The sequence below is a fragment of the Anopheles maculipalpis genome, chromosome 3RL (genome assembly GCF_943734695.1).
Source record: "Anopheles maculipalpis chromosome 3RL, idAnoMacuDA_375_x, whole genome shotgun sequence".
In the NCBI taxonomy this organism is placed as follows: domain Eukaryota; kingdom Metazoa; phylum Arthropoda; class Insecta; order Diptera; family Culicidae; genus Anopheles; species Anopheles maculipalpis.
Window position 1 is genome coordinate 63,971,668 of NC_064872.1, and position 16,856 is coordinate 63,988,523.

General features: G+C 43.0%; 2 protein-coding genes across 5 annotated transcripts in view; one reads left to right on the forward strand and one right to left on the reverse strand.

Moving 5' to 3' along the window:
* LOC126562623 (uncharacterized) overlaps window positions 1-16,856 on the reverse strand; it is a 228,752-nt gene that overhangs the window by 208,263 nt on the left and 3,633 nt on the right. For 2 of the 3 annotated variants that reach the window (XM_050219177.1, XM_050219176.1), the window contains exon 2: window positions 6,141-6,244. In XM_050219177.1, coding sequence (XP_050075134.1) covers window positions 6,141-6,244 — 104 coding nt within the window. Of the gene's footprint in view, window positions 1-6,140; window positions 6,245-13,757; window positions 13,879-16,856 lie in introns of those variants that run through there. The other variant, XM_050219178.1, reaches the window with a different exon arrangement.
* LOC126562844 (elongator complex protein 5) overlaps window positions 1-16,856 on the forward strand; it is a 561,590-nt gene that overhangs the window by 94,304 nt on the left and 450,430 nt on the right. The window lies entirely within an intron of this gene.

The following is a 16,856-nucleotide window of genomic DNA, read 5'->3' on the forward strand; positions in this document are numbered from 1 at the left end:
TCCGCCACGTGGCGTCGTTCGCCCGGTGGAAGATTTTAACTTTAACGGTGGTTTAGATTCGATACCGTCTTGGCGTAGGATGGTTGTTTGGTTCGGGTGAAGCAGTTCCTTGCCCGACACTGCTTGACTCTGGACGGATTTACTTCGTTCGGGTAGTGGTTGTTGTGCGTGCGCTCCATCGCAAGATGGCGTTGCACTTCTTCGACCCAGGACAGGTGAACGGGTAGCAGGTGATGCTGGTCTACGGTAATGCTGCCCTGATGATGGGGTAATTGGTCTGTCCTGAAACAGGCGAAGCATAGCTTCCAGCTCACCACTGGCTATCTTGTCCATTGGCAGATAGTACCGTCTCGGTGGTGGGTCAGGTGGATGCACTTCCGGCCGTACAGCAAGCTCACTCACCAACACACAATTGCTATGCTCGTCATCCGGCCAATCTAGCAGTGGAGTTGCTGGGCGCAGCGGTACGGGACATCCTTCCGTGTAGTCATCATCTCGCAAAGCCTTATGATTATCGTACCCAGCGGAAGTGTGCCACGGTTCCACGTTTCTGACAGTTTCTGTGCCCGGTGTAGCCGCACATCCGTAAACATGATTATCATTTTTATCTTCTTCGTGTCCCGAGGGTGGCCGGTGGCCCCAGTCCGTCAGCACAACATTCTCCTTATCGAACAGCGTACGCAGTGGCTCAATTTTGTGCTGCCGGCGGATACGCTCGTCAAAGTGAATGCTATCGTGGCTACCGTACCGCTGACTGTCGATGGCAAACTCACCCTCACCTTTGGCTGGCGATGGTTGACGTCCGTGCGCCTCGATGGCCGGTGATCGCGGGGGCCAAAAGTTGTCGCACGACCGGTGCCGCCGCTGAAGCGGGCGACGATTAATCTTGAGAACCGTTTCACGGTCGATGCAGGGCGATATCGTACGAGGGTTGTTCGACCGGGTCGGATGTCGAGCGCGGCTCTGACGTTCGAAGGCAGCTGTTCCGGAGCGTTGTGTTGTGTAAGGGGCCGAGCAGAGATTATCGAGAATAGATAAGAGCGATAATATGTAACATGTAATTAATCAACGGTTTCACGTTGTTCACGGCGAGTACAATGTTCAATCTTGCAGGAAACATACCGTATGGGAAGGACACACTTGCAGTTTGATGTACACTGACGTATTATGTTCACATACAAACACACATAGAAGTAGGAAACACACATACAAACGCACACGCAACACTTGTCATCACACATACGCTAGGAGGTGATTTATCGTACAGTTTATTAGCATCTTTGCTCCCTAATGGTGACAAATGACTAATATAATCAAAATGAGGCTTCCTTTCGATAGGTTTAACTGGTTTAACAAATTAGAATGTTGTTCTGAAATGAAATCATTAGTTGAACATTATGCTCTACGCTAAATTTACTGCTGCAAAACAGCTGCGTTGCTAAACGGAGAGTTTTTCATTAAAAGTGTTGTAAAATTGTCCAGAAAATGCTTTCCAACGAGCAATTAATGACACTGTTTATCATATTTCCCATAGGGATTTGAATGAAAGTATTCCGATGAAAGACACCCGCTATCCCGAATTTGCCGTACTTCACCATTGTCTGACCGAATGAGCAGTGAACAGTGAACATTCGAGTGAGCATTCGTTGGACGCTTGCTGTACGCTGGTCTGTGTGTGACGCCTTCTCGATTATCTGCACATCAACGTTCCGCTTTCCACGGTTACCCTTCAGTAATTAATCCCTCGAAATGGGTTCCAACCCAATCTCACCACGTCGAAGGGATGAAGTTCATTTCGGGGGTTTGTTGTACTGACCCATTTTGTGCAGTGTTGACACCCAGGGAGGAATGAGCAATGATGATTGATGAGAATGCATTCCGTGCTGTTCGTGTAATGAGAGGGAATGGGGCTAGAAGTCGCGATGGTGCAGTTGAGTTTATGTTGGACTGCTTGAAGACATATTTCAGGTGCTTTTAAATGACCAAATGTGTCAACTAATCTATCGCAAAAAAGTTATCCACTCGTTCTATGTTCTATGCTGACTCTGTTACGTCAAAACAAATAGTATATTTTGCTAGCGCCCTCTGTTGGGATTCGCCAGTAGCATAACAGTCAACCAGTTAAATGTCATTAAAATGGTTATTTTCTGTGCGAAAAATATTCGTTTTTATTTCCCGTAATTGCATAAAAACGACTGATACGCATAACAATACTCAAAAAAAATTACTACATCAATTACAATCGTGTTGAAAAAGAGAGCAAAAGAATGAATTTCAATCTCATTCTTCCACTTGTCCCACGCCTATGTAATTTGGGCCTTTTCTTTTCAACACTTCACCGTACGTTTCCTATAAAAAGTAAGTAATTAAAAGAAATTGGCCTTCACGATCAATCAACAAAAATCGATTGGATAAAGCGAGAAGTTGCCGAAGCTCGCGGGAGCAATTGCAAAGCGTGGTAGTGCAATTTAAAATTTGAAACTATTTTTTTGTTTATTCTCTTCGTTTTCCCGCCTGTTTGGCGTACAGTAAACCGTGTAGGAATTTTACGTAGGCATCAGCAGTAATTAACAAGTGTTGTACCAATTTCACGCATCATCATCATCAGTATATCGGCGAAGTTCGTACGAATAATCGTACCCGATGCAGAACAAATAGTGCAGATAAATGAGTAACAAAATGTGGAGCTGATTCGTTACAGAAAGCTGATGATACTTTTGCTGTGTTTTGTAGCGAATTCACTCCAAATTGATTTCGTACATCATTTGCAGCACTTGTGATATTTAAATCGAATGAATCTTTTTTTTCCATTTGTGTGAACCATTGATCCCAAGTGTTTCCAAATGATTTTTAATCCAATTGCTTTCCAAACGTTACGATTTGCAAACGTCGATCGCTATGTAAAATACTTAAAAACAAATGATAAAGGCGTAACTACAATATTGCATCTTCCTCATTATTTTCTCTCACTAGAATTAAAAAAAAAAAAAACTCAATCCAGTATTGGCCTGTGAGCAGAAAGCATTCCCGTACGGCCGATGTGTTCCATAATTACCCCCGGTTCGCGGTACCTTACTGCTACCCTAGCCTGACCTCATTTGAACGATTAATGCCACGAAACGATTGGTGCCGGCTTATCAGCACGTAGGTCGGGTTTTCAGCATCCCGGATTGCCATTCGGATTGCTGTTCATTCTAATTACTTTCCGTGGGTTCGTAATGCTGCTTTCTTGCGGACGGAATATGGATTATCCGGTGGTTAGTTGCGAATTGAGGAAAAAAAAGGTTCCCCGGCAAACCGTGGCCCCGGGGCGTCGAAGCAATTAAAATAAAATGTGCTAATCGGGGCAAAAACAAAAAGTCAGTCAGCGTTGTTACGCCAATTTCCATGCCGAAGCATAAATAATTAAACGGGTTTAATAAGGTTCAATTGAGTCGCCCTTTTTTTTGCCGTTGTTGTCGTAGTTGTTTTGGTACGGTCTTCCCCTGGCTAGCTTCATTGCTCGCTATTGACCTTTGTTAAGAAATGCGATGAACGGTTCAACGCGTATCGTTTGTGCTTACCGTTTAACACCTCGCGAGTAGAAAATGTGATCGTTTCGTAAAGTGGTTCTAGATTTTTCCAGACTCCTAATTTGTAGGCATACTTTTAAGGTGGCAGTAACAAAGGGGAAAAAGAATTCGGACTATTTTCTCTTCGATGGTGAGGTAAATAGTACATATTCTGATTCTGTCTCATTTTAAAGTAAGTTGGCTTTCCTTTTCAGACACTTAAATTGATACATTTTGGCGTTAAGGTATCCTTAAAACAACTTCCTTAAAGATGACAAACTTTTCGAAATTCAGTTAGAAACTCATCATTTAAACTCACGACTCCAATCCCAGGGAATGAAAATATGTTAGCAATTTTTTTCTGCCGTGTTTTTCAATAAAATATCACTATTAGACCTGTAGGAACGCCTTAAAACCATCAATCAACAAACTGCGCCTGGACGCACGATACACCAGGCCGGAAATGACACAGGAACTCCCATCCGTCAGTCTGGCGGACGAGCGTACCAACAACTTTCGGTGTCAGTTCGATACCAACCCCACCAGTTTGGGAGGGGAAGGTCATCCTCGTACAGGCACTCAAACCGCCGGAACTTTAATCAATATCACAAACAATCGAGTAACTGTCAATTGCCGGTTGGATCCTTCGTCAAACTGCGGTTATGGAGAGTGTGGGAAAAAACGGTTAGAGCACCTCTTCGAACGGAATGCATTGCGTAAAGGAGACACCCTTGTCAATCGGAAAAGTTTGTTTTAAAGCGCCGAGAACCGGTTACTCAGGGGTTTTGGCAGTTGCAATTACAGCTTGCTACAGAATCAAGCAGCTTCATTCGTCAGCTGCTCAATGCTGTATCAATGCTTGATGATGCAGCTCTTAGCATAAAAATTAAAGCATTACAAATTTTGGAAAACTTTTATTATAAAGAAGGAATAGTTGTGCTTATTCTGTTATTTATGAAATATCTTCATTTATTTGCTTGCTAAGTTATGCTTTTTTTACAAACTAAACCACCAAAGAAGATAAATGATGTTAACGGCTGTGAAACATATATTTTGCATCAGCAACCCTTTATGTTACCTACGGACATTCAAAGTAGAATCAATCCCAGCACCTAACTGACGGCGTTCAATTACAGCTGATGACCGTCGACTTTGATCGACTTTGATTGGGTAAAGAAAAGAAAAAAAAAGAGAAAACACGCTTGAGCATCCAGTACAAACTCATGGAAAAACCACACACGCATTGGGTGCATCTCGAATGGTTCTAATCCCTTTCCCAAAGCAACGCCACGGTACGCCACTGTGTGAAATCAATCAACGATCGGTACGGTGCAGACGGCGACACTTAGGATCCTTTTCCCCAACTTGCCTATGGCCTGGCCAGCTGTTTAACAGACATACACACTGCTCGGTAGAGGCGTACCAGCTGGATTGATGATCATCTCATCGACCGTCAGCGTGCAGCGTATTTGATTAAATGCCTTACGGGGGCTTGTGTGAGGGCCAGCTTGAAAGTTTCCCGAAACGACTGAAAGCGTTGGATTTGATCCTTGGTTTCGGCAGATTCGAAACCCATATGCACGGTGCAAATGGAGGCCCATCGTATCCTAGCCACCATTCCCATACACACTCTATGAGAAAAGAGGATAAGATCAGTCTGTGCGCGCGTGTGTGTTTCGGGCAGAAGATGGTTCCTCAACAAGCATCCTGTGCAGCAGATTTTACTCAGTCTCCATGTTCTGCTGTCGGCCAGCCACCAATACGTTCGTATTGGTACGAAAGCCTGAAGGCAGGTATCCAATTACCGTCAATTAAACGCGAGATAAGATAACGAGCATCCGTATCTTCCTTGCCGGGGTCGGGTGGTTAGTTTAGCGCTTTGCCAGCGGATGGTATCGGAAAACCGGGCCCAGTTTCCGATAACGGACGGACGGTTAGCGCCAAGCCGGTTTGATCGGATTGAGCGATTTCGAACGGAAAGTTATTTAAAACTGTCCATCGGCGGATGGGACGGGGTAAGTGTAATCAGCGCTTAATGGAGACTGGGAAATTGCCCGCCATAAGATGCAGCGCTTTAGGATCTTGGTACGCAAAATGGTCGACCGTGTCTGTATGTGTGAGTGAAAATGGCAAAACGGTGAGCGTTTCTATTGAGTTATGTTAATTGATGGAGTGTTGCAGATGTCGGCCACCGGTTCGAATCGCCAACTCCTTCCCAAACTGGCTTCAATGTATTGGACACCATCTTCCCAACTCAATCGATACAACACACTGAACACTAACTCCGCACAACCGGAGCACATTGTGAAGTGCGGTAAGTAACAGCCAATTAGTATTGAAAGGGTTGGAAAATTCTATTAGAATGACATTCAGAAACAGTCGCTAGAAAACATTGCCCGAATGAAACGAGCATGGATGGCTTTTATATCTACACACGCGCACACATACACACATACTCATACTAGGTACGATTCTTTGCGTGGACAACGGTACAAAGTTGGTTTCATTATCACGGCACGTAAATTAGGCATAACTTGTTGCATTGGCTGCATCCGGACGGTGTCCGGTAAGTCGATTGACAGTACTTACCAGTGCCGCGAGACTTTTCACGTTCCTCCTCCTCGAGGGCGGCAAGCACGGCCGATTTGGCCAGGCTCGGTGGCTTGGTCGTCGATGGGTCATCGAAGTCGATTCTGGAAAGGAAAGTGGGAGAATGTGCACACGGACACATACGGACACAATTAATTTGCATACTAATTTGTTGGACGGGGTGACGTTTTGCTTGAGCTACTAACGCGCGTGTGACAGTTATGTTTAATGTGCATTAAATAGTCGAGACCGATGGACCGATGTTTCGGGTATCAATTTTTGGTTTTGACTGCAGTGATTGATGGCAGGGTAGGGAATGATTAAGTGAGACATTATCATTATTGCTGGCGAAACTGATATCTTTGAGTAATGTGATTAAGAAACACGGGACAAGATTATAAAGCACGTTACCGATGTGCGTGTATTTTCGCTTATGGCGAATTTGGGTGAATTTATTGCATGGATGAAGTTCTCAACCTATCGAAGCAATACACTATTCTTTGAAAAAATGGTATGAAAGCAGGGAACATTTTTAGATAGAAGTATAGAAGTACAGAAATACAGATCACAGAAAGTTCCACCACAAAAGTACTATTTCATCCAAGAATAGAAAATACATCAAACACAATTCCGCAGTTAAAACAACCCCCGAAAGGTACCGTACATTTCGGTGAAACGGTTATGGTTAAAGGTCAGCGGAGAGGACTATCCGTTGACGGCTAGCCGAGATTGCTCGTTTGTTCGTTACTCCACAAAAATCCCATCGCTAAATAATGGCCGGATGAGGGCGGACATCGCGCGGGGGGGGGGGGGGGGTGAGCACATTTTCTCAACCGAGTCCAAATAAATCAAATTCCACCGTCCTGGTTCTGGTGCCGGGATTGTTGCTGTGTTGAGGTTGAAAATTCGCTCCATCCATGGTGCGCTCACCCAAGCCAAACGCAAGCCAAAAATATCCCAACGACTTACAGATCTGGCAGCCTAGTGTCGGCAGCCACTCTTCAGACAAATCCTTCCCACATGGCACATTTTCGGAGCCTGGGATTGCTTTTGTGCTGTAGGCTACTTTTACCCCTCGGATGGTTTTCAATCTTGCGCCGGCGGGGACACTGCGCCCTCGTGGGAGAGCTGTCTGCCTCGAGGACAGGCCAGAAATATTTGCCGAAAAACGTGTGCGTTTGCTCGAGTGCGCGAGTGTGTGGTGTCCTTGATGCAAATTGAAAACCGGACCACAGATAACCGCAGTCTCGGTTGGTACGTTCGTGTGGTTTTATGACCGAAATTGGCCTCTAATCTTTAGATTACAAAATAGATGAAGTTCTGTGCAGAAATCATTTGTCGCCCGGACCCGGAGTTTGTCTCTGAGGTGATATTTGAGCATACATCGGGTAAGGGTGTCTGATGTGTGGCAGTGATACGGGGATTGTAAAATGAATTCAAATCGTCCGATGTGTTTAGTATGGTTGCATCAGTTGCTTGTGGGGATAAACACGGAATTAAAACAATCAACCAAAGAGTTGGAACGTGTTGGAACCTCGTACAAAAGGAACATAAATACTGGCATCTTAATTAGTTATGCGTAACAAATCCATGATCGATTACACAAGTAATACAAGACTACGGTCCAGCTGGACAAGGCAAACTTTCAACTACAAACCCCCCCCCCCCCCCCACAAACACAATCATTCGAACGTCTTGGTGCGTTTCCAACCGTAGCTTAAGAGCCTTTTTCTCGAAGTTGGTAACGCCCTCGATGTAAAGGTTTTGCCTTCTGCCAGCTACCTGAAGTAAGTTATGAACCGTGTCGTAGAGGAGATGTGTGCTTGGAAAAAGTTTTATTCATAGGAAAACTCTTGCTTGCATTCGGAATGAGCTCGGCAGGGTGAGGTATGAGCGAAGGATGACAGAATGGAGCCGATGCCTTTGCTGCTACCGGAAAAATGGACATGGGAAATATCGAAGAGTCTCCCGTTTTCCGCAACGATAGCGGGGTGAAAATATTTGCTTATCTAATTTACAGACGAAAGTTTGCTCGTTTTCCAGCCCGGTGAAGACACCTCTTTTCTTCGAATAGATACACAAGCACGTACACACACTCATCTACATACACTCACATACCTGAGCATACGCTAGTGCGGTGTGCGTTCCTATATTTTATACGTGTGTTCGACACGGTTCCGTGAGTATCTTTCTATCATGAGATGATTGAAAGCTTACATCTTAGAATGTAAGTTTTGCTGCTGCTCGTTGGTTCTTCGATTGTGATTTGAACGATGTGTGTTTGTATGTTTTTTAAAGGAATGTTAGAATATTTTTGATTCCTCTGAAATGATTGCCACTGTCAAGTTGTGGTTCTTCGATAGTAGTAATGCTAAGGAACCTGTGTGAGAAAATTCGTCCTGGATTACTATGAAAATCAATCACTTCGCTACGGCCTTGGACAAACCACACTCAAAAACATTATAACCAGTTTTTTTGTTTTAATAAAAATATTATTTCTGAACCATAACAAGTACTAGGCGTCTCCATTCAAAAGCTTAGTCATGAACTTGTCCTAGCGATTGCATGAAATTTTTTGTTAAGAATGATGATTTTTTTACTTGAATATTTTTTAATCGTTAATTTATTGTGCTATAAAAATACGACATTTCAATTGAATAATATTCTATGATTATCTTAGCTATCTTGTACCCACAAGGAGTGACATTTCTTAGAAATGTTGTTTTATAAAATTTTTAGCTCATCTTACCGATGGTATAGAGAGGAAAAAGCTGAATTCGAGCGATAGAGAGAACCCAAGCAGCTACCTCATTCCTTCCAATGATACAGTAACATATGCAAATAATCCCTTATGAGCTTTGAGTAAAGTGATATATTTTCCCTATTTCCTACCAGGAAAGGTAGTTCGCATGGGGTTCGGTAATCGATTCCAGGGCGATGATGGGAAAGGATGGGACTGCCAAAAGTGGGTGTATTTGTATGTTCTAGTTTCCCTTTTCAAATTTCCACATTTCGGCTTCTCGGCTCCTTTTCGGAAAGGGCGCGACCACCCAACCCGGTCGTAAAGGAGTGAAGAATAATTCAAAAAGTTTTCCCTCCTTTTCCTCAAAAGTGAAGGGGGAAACTTTTGCAAATACGGTGCTGGTGGTGATTGGAGGGCAGCGAGTGTTCTCCGTAGCAACAGCCGTAACACATCCACGAGTAAAGTTTGTGAGGCAGGACTTTTGGCACGTTGTGCTTTTGCTTTGCAGTCTATAAATCATTGATACGATAAATCTTTATCAGACACTTGTCGGATTAGTTTACAAACATGACAATTTTCTTTGGCCGTACCGTGCATATCTTCAAGGCAGGAGAGAGAGGGTAGAGGGGGATCTTGTTTAAAGAAGTGCGAACGAAAAGGTCGATCGTTGTTGAGGCAGAATTGCTCGGTTGAGCCAGTGTAGAATTGTGTTGAAGGATCGATTTATGAGGCGAAGATGAACGGTGAACGAACACTTAAAGTTGATGAGAGCATAAGTTTGATAGTATGGGAGCAATAAGGTAGGAAGAATTTCAAAACAAAAGTTAGACAATTACTTTGAAAAATTTTCCAAGAATATTAGGTAATCTATGATCAATTAGTCAAACCGAGATGATCCTATCAAGAGCTGCTTTGTGAGCATGAAAACAATAATCAACCATCTCCTTAACTCCAGAAAAATGTGCCCTGTTATGTGAGCTTCATCTAGCTAACCGGTCTGGCTAATAGTAGCGCTACGTGCTTTTTCTGTTCGCATGTTCTTTCCGAGCCAGCGTTCACTTTAGCCGCGGTCTCGTCCGACAACTCTCTACGATCTCGGTACGTGATCGAAACGAGACCAGAAACGATTACGGATTACATGCAATGGTTGAATGAAGATATAAATCCATCTAGATAAACATTTAGATATTCCACTCGACCGACTGTCCAACCGGAGCAGAGGCTCGTGACTCATGGCCCCGAAAAAGGAAGTCGCTGGTACGCTTTGCTGCACGCCCCGAGATCAAGCTCCAAGTTTTCCTTATCAACGGAACCGTATGACCCACATGCGGCATTGCGCTTTGCGAGGCCGAACGTTTGTGGGCATGGTGGGCAACAATTTAATCACTCCTAGCACACCGAGCACCGAGACTGGCCGCAGGCAACGTAGCTAGGGGAGCTTTTGTGTCTACGAGCAATAAATCATACCAGGATTTACTTCCGATGGGTCCCGCATGCATGCAGGAATTTGTCCATCGATCGAGCTGCTCTCGTCTGAGGCTGTCTTATGGTTCTTTTGTATTATCGGTAACCATCGGCACTCCGGAGCAATTATTTGCTTCGGTACGGCATGGTACGGGTTTGGAAAGCTCTTTAGCTTGTGTTGGAAGCGTACCGGGGGGCAGTGCGAGTTTACGTGTGTTCGTTTCGGTAACGGGAACAGATGCTCTGTCTGGTGAGTATGTTTTGTGGTTGACAGAGGCTAATAGTATATTGGAGTACTTCTTTCAAGCAGCTGTTAGAAGGTGTTGCAGGGATTAGAATGTAGTAAGCTGCATGTAAGAACAGTGGAAGCTAATTATGCTACCAATGGGAAATGGTCAAAAGGATTCATTTGTTTATAGTGTAGGGCGCGCAAATATAAAGTAAAAATAAAAATGAACGGTTAGGATTAAATCTATTCAATTAATTTATTTCATTAAAATGCTTTAGTTTAAAGCAAAAGAAAAAAGTAAAGAAAGATATCGCAATGGGCTATTCTGGTACTTAAGTGGATGAGTAATAAAATTCGCTTATCATAGTTGAACGGCTTCGTTAGATTGTAACGTGTAAATTTTCGAGCCCGAAGACATATCCATTTTGACATCCATTACATCACGAATAAAAGCTTCTCACACAATTTGAAAACTGTCTCCGAATTGATGCGTTTCATCAGAACATCACATATAACTCGCCCAATTTATGGCCCAAAGGATCCTTTCATCCCATCTAAGCCGGTCCAGAAGTGCTGAACAACAAAGCTTACAGCTCGAGAGTCAATCAAGTTAAATATTATCTTAAAATCCGTCCAAACCGGGGCGACAGTTACCATTCTAACCGATTCTCGAAAAACTCATTTTCCATCTCCGTCACAGTATGTTAACAGTTTTCTACCCCGATGCATACAATTCCCGTCCCATACATATCCAATGAGAGAGCGCTGTGCAAAGGACCACTTTCTCGTCCATATAAAATAGTATGTGTAGCGCCACTGGTCTTTTGTTTGCTTGGGTTGTTTCCTGCTAGTTGGTTAGCATGGTACCATAAATTCTGTTTTAATAGCTCGTAAAAGAACAATACCCGTTGTCTGCCATGATAACGCAGTTCGTAATTTGTTTTTCGGCGATTAACTTCGAACCGATTTCCCGGGAGGAAACCAAGGGATCTGGTCTGGACAAATCATCGTCGACGACAGGCGCCCGCAAGCGGAACGGTGTGATGAATGGTTGAGCGAAACGAAGATTCTTGAGCAAAGTGAGGTTAGGATTCTAATTCTGGGATTGAATTCTTCCTTTGTTGCTAGTGAGTTGGCAACATCGGTTTCCACTGTCCATTGCTACACGTTCCTAACTGGCTGGACGTATAGTCCGACTAACTTCGCCATCAATTCGTACGGTCCCGTCTTAGACCACACCTCAACCGGGCGGGCACAGATGTCACGCTAGCGTAAAACGTACACGTGGTGATTCATCTTCATAAACATAATAAAGCAATTTTCCAACAGTATGTCTACCTTGCTACGGTCCAGGACGGAAAGCAACATTATCGCTAAGCGCGGTAGGACATTCTTTACCCCGAGTTCGCTACAACTAAACCGCATGTAAATGCAAGCTATTTTAATCTCTTCCTCTGCAGCAGTGACACAGCCCAGCAGTTTGTGCTTCATTTGCCCTCTACGTGCCAGTCATTAGGTGGTGACCGTGCGCTTCCTAGCGCGTGTATCCAATGTTTCATCTGAAATCTGCTTCAAAGCTCGGCCATTCGTCATCTCCCATTCCAATCAGGAAAAGTCACCTGAGCGAATGTGTGACTCATAATGAAGGGTGACCGAGGGAACCGTCTCGTCGGTTCCTGCCAGGAAGACGGAACGAGGAAAATTGTTGCCGAAGCCGAATGTGTCCTTGGGGATGGGCTTTTCTTCCAACGAGAAACAAATCGCTTTCATAAATTACGATTCGTAATCCAATTTTGTTGAAATGTTTGCCTGCAGTCGGAGTAACGTTGGTTCCTGTAGTCGATGGCCTTAGCAGACGATTGTGACTTTGTTAGAGCAATATTCAGAATTTGTCTATAGATCTCTTGATGAACTTGCTGCTACACACGCAAACACCGAAAAAAAGGAAGAAAGAATGTGCCTTTCCCAAAAATGGGTAGAATAACTAAGCAGAATCATAATGCAGTTTTGATGTTGCGGTGAGGATTTCTTAGGATGCTTGTGGGCGGTCTGGTGGAAGAGATGACTGAGGCGCCGGTCTTTACACGGCAGAACGGAAGTTCAAATCCCATCCAGACTGTTCCTCCGTAGTGTGGACTGAATATCCAACAACTAAGTATTAATAAATCTAGTAAGTTATTGGATAGCCAGGGTGATAAAGTAAGTCGTTGTTACAAAAATGAAGAAAGATATATATTGAATTAAGTTTCTTATTGTCCAAAGATCACTATCAAATATTTCGACAGTTAATCCAATTCGAATATAAGTTTCATTGCTTCTTTGCCTAGCAATAGCATATTGAAAGGCGTTAGCTAAACAAAGTAATCAATTTAAGTTTAATAAGCGAAGAGGGAGATCTGACAATAACGCTAAAAGGAAATTGACACGCATAGATCAAGATGACTTGATTTGCTACTAAGGCAAAGGCGAGATATTTAACACGTAAACGATTCTGAGACGCCTGTTTCATGCTGTTTCTAAAATTTACCCAGAGTCTCTAATGAAGAATTTCCTGATCATTAAATAATCTCGGTCTCAGGGAACATGTTCGGAAATCATTCTGTCCTAATGATACACCCTGTGCTTCATTGCTAAAGCGAAAATACGGCAGAGAATCTTTGTCTTAAATTAAAATTCAATCAGATATCCAGGGCGTCATGCCAGCTGCAGCTACTGGCTATTTAGGACTTCTGCAAACTTCTTCAATTGATACTGGCAATCAGTAAAACAATTAAAGAGAACTGACGGAACAATTTGGAGAATTCGCTCTACAATAACGATGGTTCGTAAGTAGAGATGTTTCTTCACTAGATCAGTTCTAGGAAGAGATTTTCTATGCTAAACTAACAAAGTCCGTCACCTAGCATTCGTTCAAAATAATTCAATGAAGCGATTTATTGATTTATATGCGGGTAGGACACACCTTTCGATAACATTCACTGCATCTCTACAGATACCGTAATATTCTAAATGAATTCTAATGCACTACCTCTACTAGTGTTTGAGGATAAATGTGCTTCCGAATATTGTGTAATTTATGTGTTATTGTGTTAAGCTTGAGGAAAACTTTTTGACAGTTAATTATAAGCTACACAAATGTTGCGCTATAATAGAGCCACAAAATAATATATCAGTTTCCTACCTCCTAGGGCTACGATACTGAGAGACACGTTGGTGATAAGCCATCATTTTCACAAGCACCGAATTCACTGCCTACACAGCACGAAATAGATTTACCACAGCACTCGTAATACTAAGCAACCACTTCAGCTACTTTTTTTTAACAACAAAAGCACTAAATAATCAACTTATACCTGCTCAAAATGTTTGCACACGTTCGAATGTAGTGAAAAATATCGATCTTCCTTCGGGAAGGATTTAATCACGGTTATAATTCGATTTTTTCAAATCACAAGACATAAACTGATCGCTGCTCAAGAATACGGAACGATAATACGCGACCGAGGAACGCTCTCTATCACTTGCAATAACGCACTGGATGGATGCACGGAAATCGAATCACCGGTTCCAGTATTCACGCGACGGTGCAGCTGCTTTATGTCCGGATCGTTGGATCGTTTCGCGGAAAATGCGATCGCATCGATACGGGGCTTGAGTCTCGACACTAGTCGCCGATCGGTGAATCGGTTGAGTGAAGCATCGTCTGCCAACGGACTTTACTCACCATAATTTTTAAAACCTCATCACCCCTGCTCTTTAGTGTTGCCGTGCCTAGTGGGTGTGATACACCTTCACTCAGCTATTCATTAGCGGTGGTGGTAGTGAGTGCATCTGATGCAAGGAAAAAAAGTACGGCCAAGTACGTCACAAGCCATAGGGCAACGGTTGTAGCAATCGCTACAATTAGTGTACACCGTTGGGAATGTTCTTTTTATAAAAATAGTCTGTTCTCTCTAGCTCTATATGTGGAGTGTCATTAATTGGAAAAAGAGAAATCTTCAACGGGCATTCGTTTGCTTTTCAACACGAGCGATACGAACGTCAAGCAATGCTCTGGACAGCTGTTTTTCAAGAGCGTCGTTTGCACGTTTGAAGTTTCCTCTGGTGACACCGTCTTAGTCAAACATTTTGTCGAAGTATATTCACGGCCACAAAGTGTATTACGCCACGGGCAACCTGTCAGCCGTAGCAGGGCTCTATTTTCAATCTTTCCGCACCACGATTCTTTGCCATTTTCTCGAAAAGGTACGTGCGCGGCCGGAAAGCCGATCGCTGAGTAATGTATCCCGCGCGTTCGTACAATCGCCCGCTTGTTTTGTTGGGCGTTATATTTTTAACTACGCCTTCGGGTGTGCCCTGCTGCTCACGTGCCGCACATCCCCAAGTGCTACCCGGACATTCGCCCCGGTAGCCAGATCAGCCATGAATTTGTTTTGTATTCGTCCAATAATAGCACTATGACTAATCATTGTGCAGATTCTGCTCTTCCCTTTTAGCCCACTAGCCCGCTCGTGCCGTTTGATCCCCTTTTGCAAATTGCATTCTCGTTTGTAATATATTGGTTTTCTTTTTAAATCTCACTCGACACAAGTGGATTGGATGTTTTTGTTGTGTTTTTTCTTCTTGCTGATTCATAGGATGATGCGAAACAAAAAAAGAAATGGTCCGCACTCTTGTCGGGTTGGTCGGTGTAAAGATAGGTCAGTTTGTTGTGTCAGGATGGCCACGAATAGGTTGGCTTGTGACTCAAAAGATGGTGGAGCTCACATCTTGTACTATGATATGAGAAAAATAAGATACTGAGGGTGATAATGTTTATCAGTTTTGTGTGTTTGTTTTTCTGCTTATAGCTGTAAACAGTGACGCTACACAAGGATGGTTGTGTTATCGTTTGTCTGATTTTGCTTCGTTGATGTGAAGAAAATGCGATGGCCTTAAGTGCACCATCACTTCAAGGCAAGATCAGATGCACGTAAATGGCTGATGTGAGGCAAATAACGCTAATGCAACGCTATACATTCGTTCCAAGAAGTCAAGCTGAAGTTGATCTGTACATTTCCATAAAAGATTAGTGCACATACGAAAAGAGCTATAGATTGGTACATTTCCATGTAAAAATAAGTACGCAACGGTACAAGCTTATAATCGATTGCTCTACATGATCCAAAAGAGCCCTTGCCAAACCGTTTTGGCGGAAATTTAATCCAGCTGCACGATGATAGAAAATGTGTTTGATTGAACTTGATCTATAAAAATGGCTTCTTGGTACTTTTTTTATCAAACACAGTATGGCTTGAAAGCTGTGGATTACAGTTTTGAGGCCAGTTATTCAGAAACTCTTTAATTTAATGTGAAATTACAAACGTGACTGAGACAAAATACTAATCATCTCAAATTAACGACGCGTTGATCAGAAAGGGTATCTTTTTAAATGAGTTTTTTTTGTAATACATTCTACAGAAAACTGCAATTGAATTGCATTAGAAATGAGACTAATAGCCAGAGATAAAATCAATCATGTAACCATTCAATCACCTTCAAACCTTTCTCTTTTGAGCTGCATTTAATGCACAGTTCAAATACTTCATCTGAAGCAGAATCATATGCTGATAAATCTGCTTTCCGGATACGCCTTCTTGGTAAAATAATTTCCCTGATGATCACTGTCTTTGGAAGAGAGAGCGAGAAAAAGAAGCTGATGGCAATGCGTTACGATTGATAGTGGATTTGATAAACCGGATCCATTATTTCACGAGAATTTCTGCAATTTCCTTCGCGAGCACGATAAACGATCAAGTTCTAATTTTATTCATTTTGCCAACTTCCGTCACCTGTGAGCCGTGATACGGTGATTCCTGTACCGGCCGGAAATTAGAGATGGAAACGAGAAAATCTCAATGAATCATTCGACTAGGGTTAGAAGGAGTGGTCCATTCGTTTGTCATTCGAAATATGTATCATATCTGGAAGCAGGTTTTGCTCCACAGTGAACGAAACCTTAGCGGACATTTGATCTTCCAGTAAATTATCCTTCCGTCACAACTGCTTGCCGATCTTACCAGCTCATCTCGATTTTGAATTGATTTTGCTTTGCCCGGGGAAACAACAATCTTTGTGATAAACAAAAAAAGCTCTTCTGTAATGACCTAGATAGTATTGTATCTGCCTTCATCCAGCCTTCATCTACATCATGCTTGACTGTCAGCCTGCCAGAACCGTTGTGGAAATCGACCGTGGACAAGACATTATTGGCTTGGTGACTAATGATTAAATTTCCGTG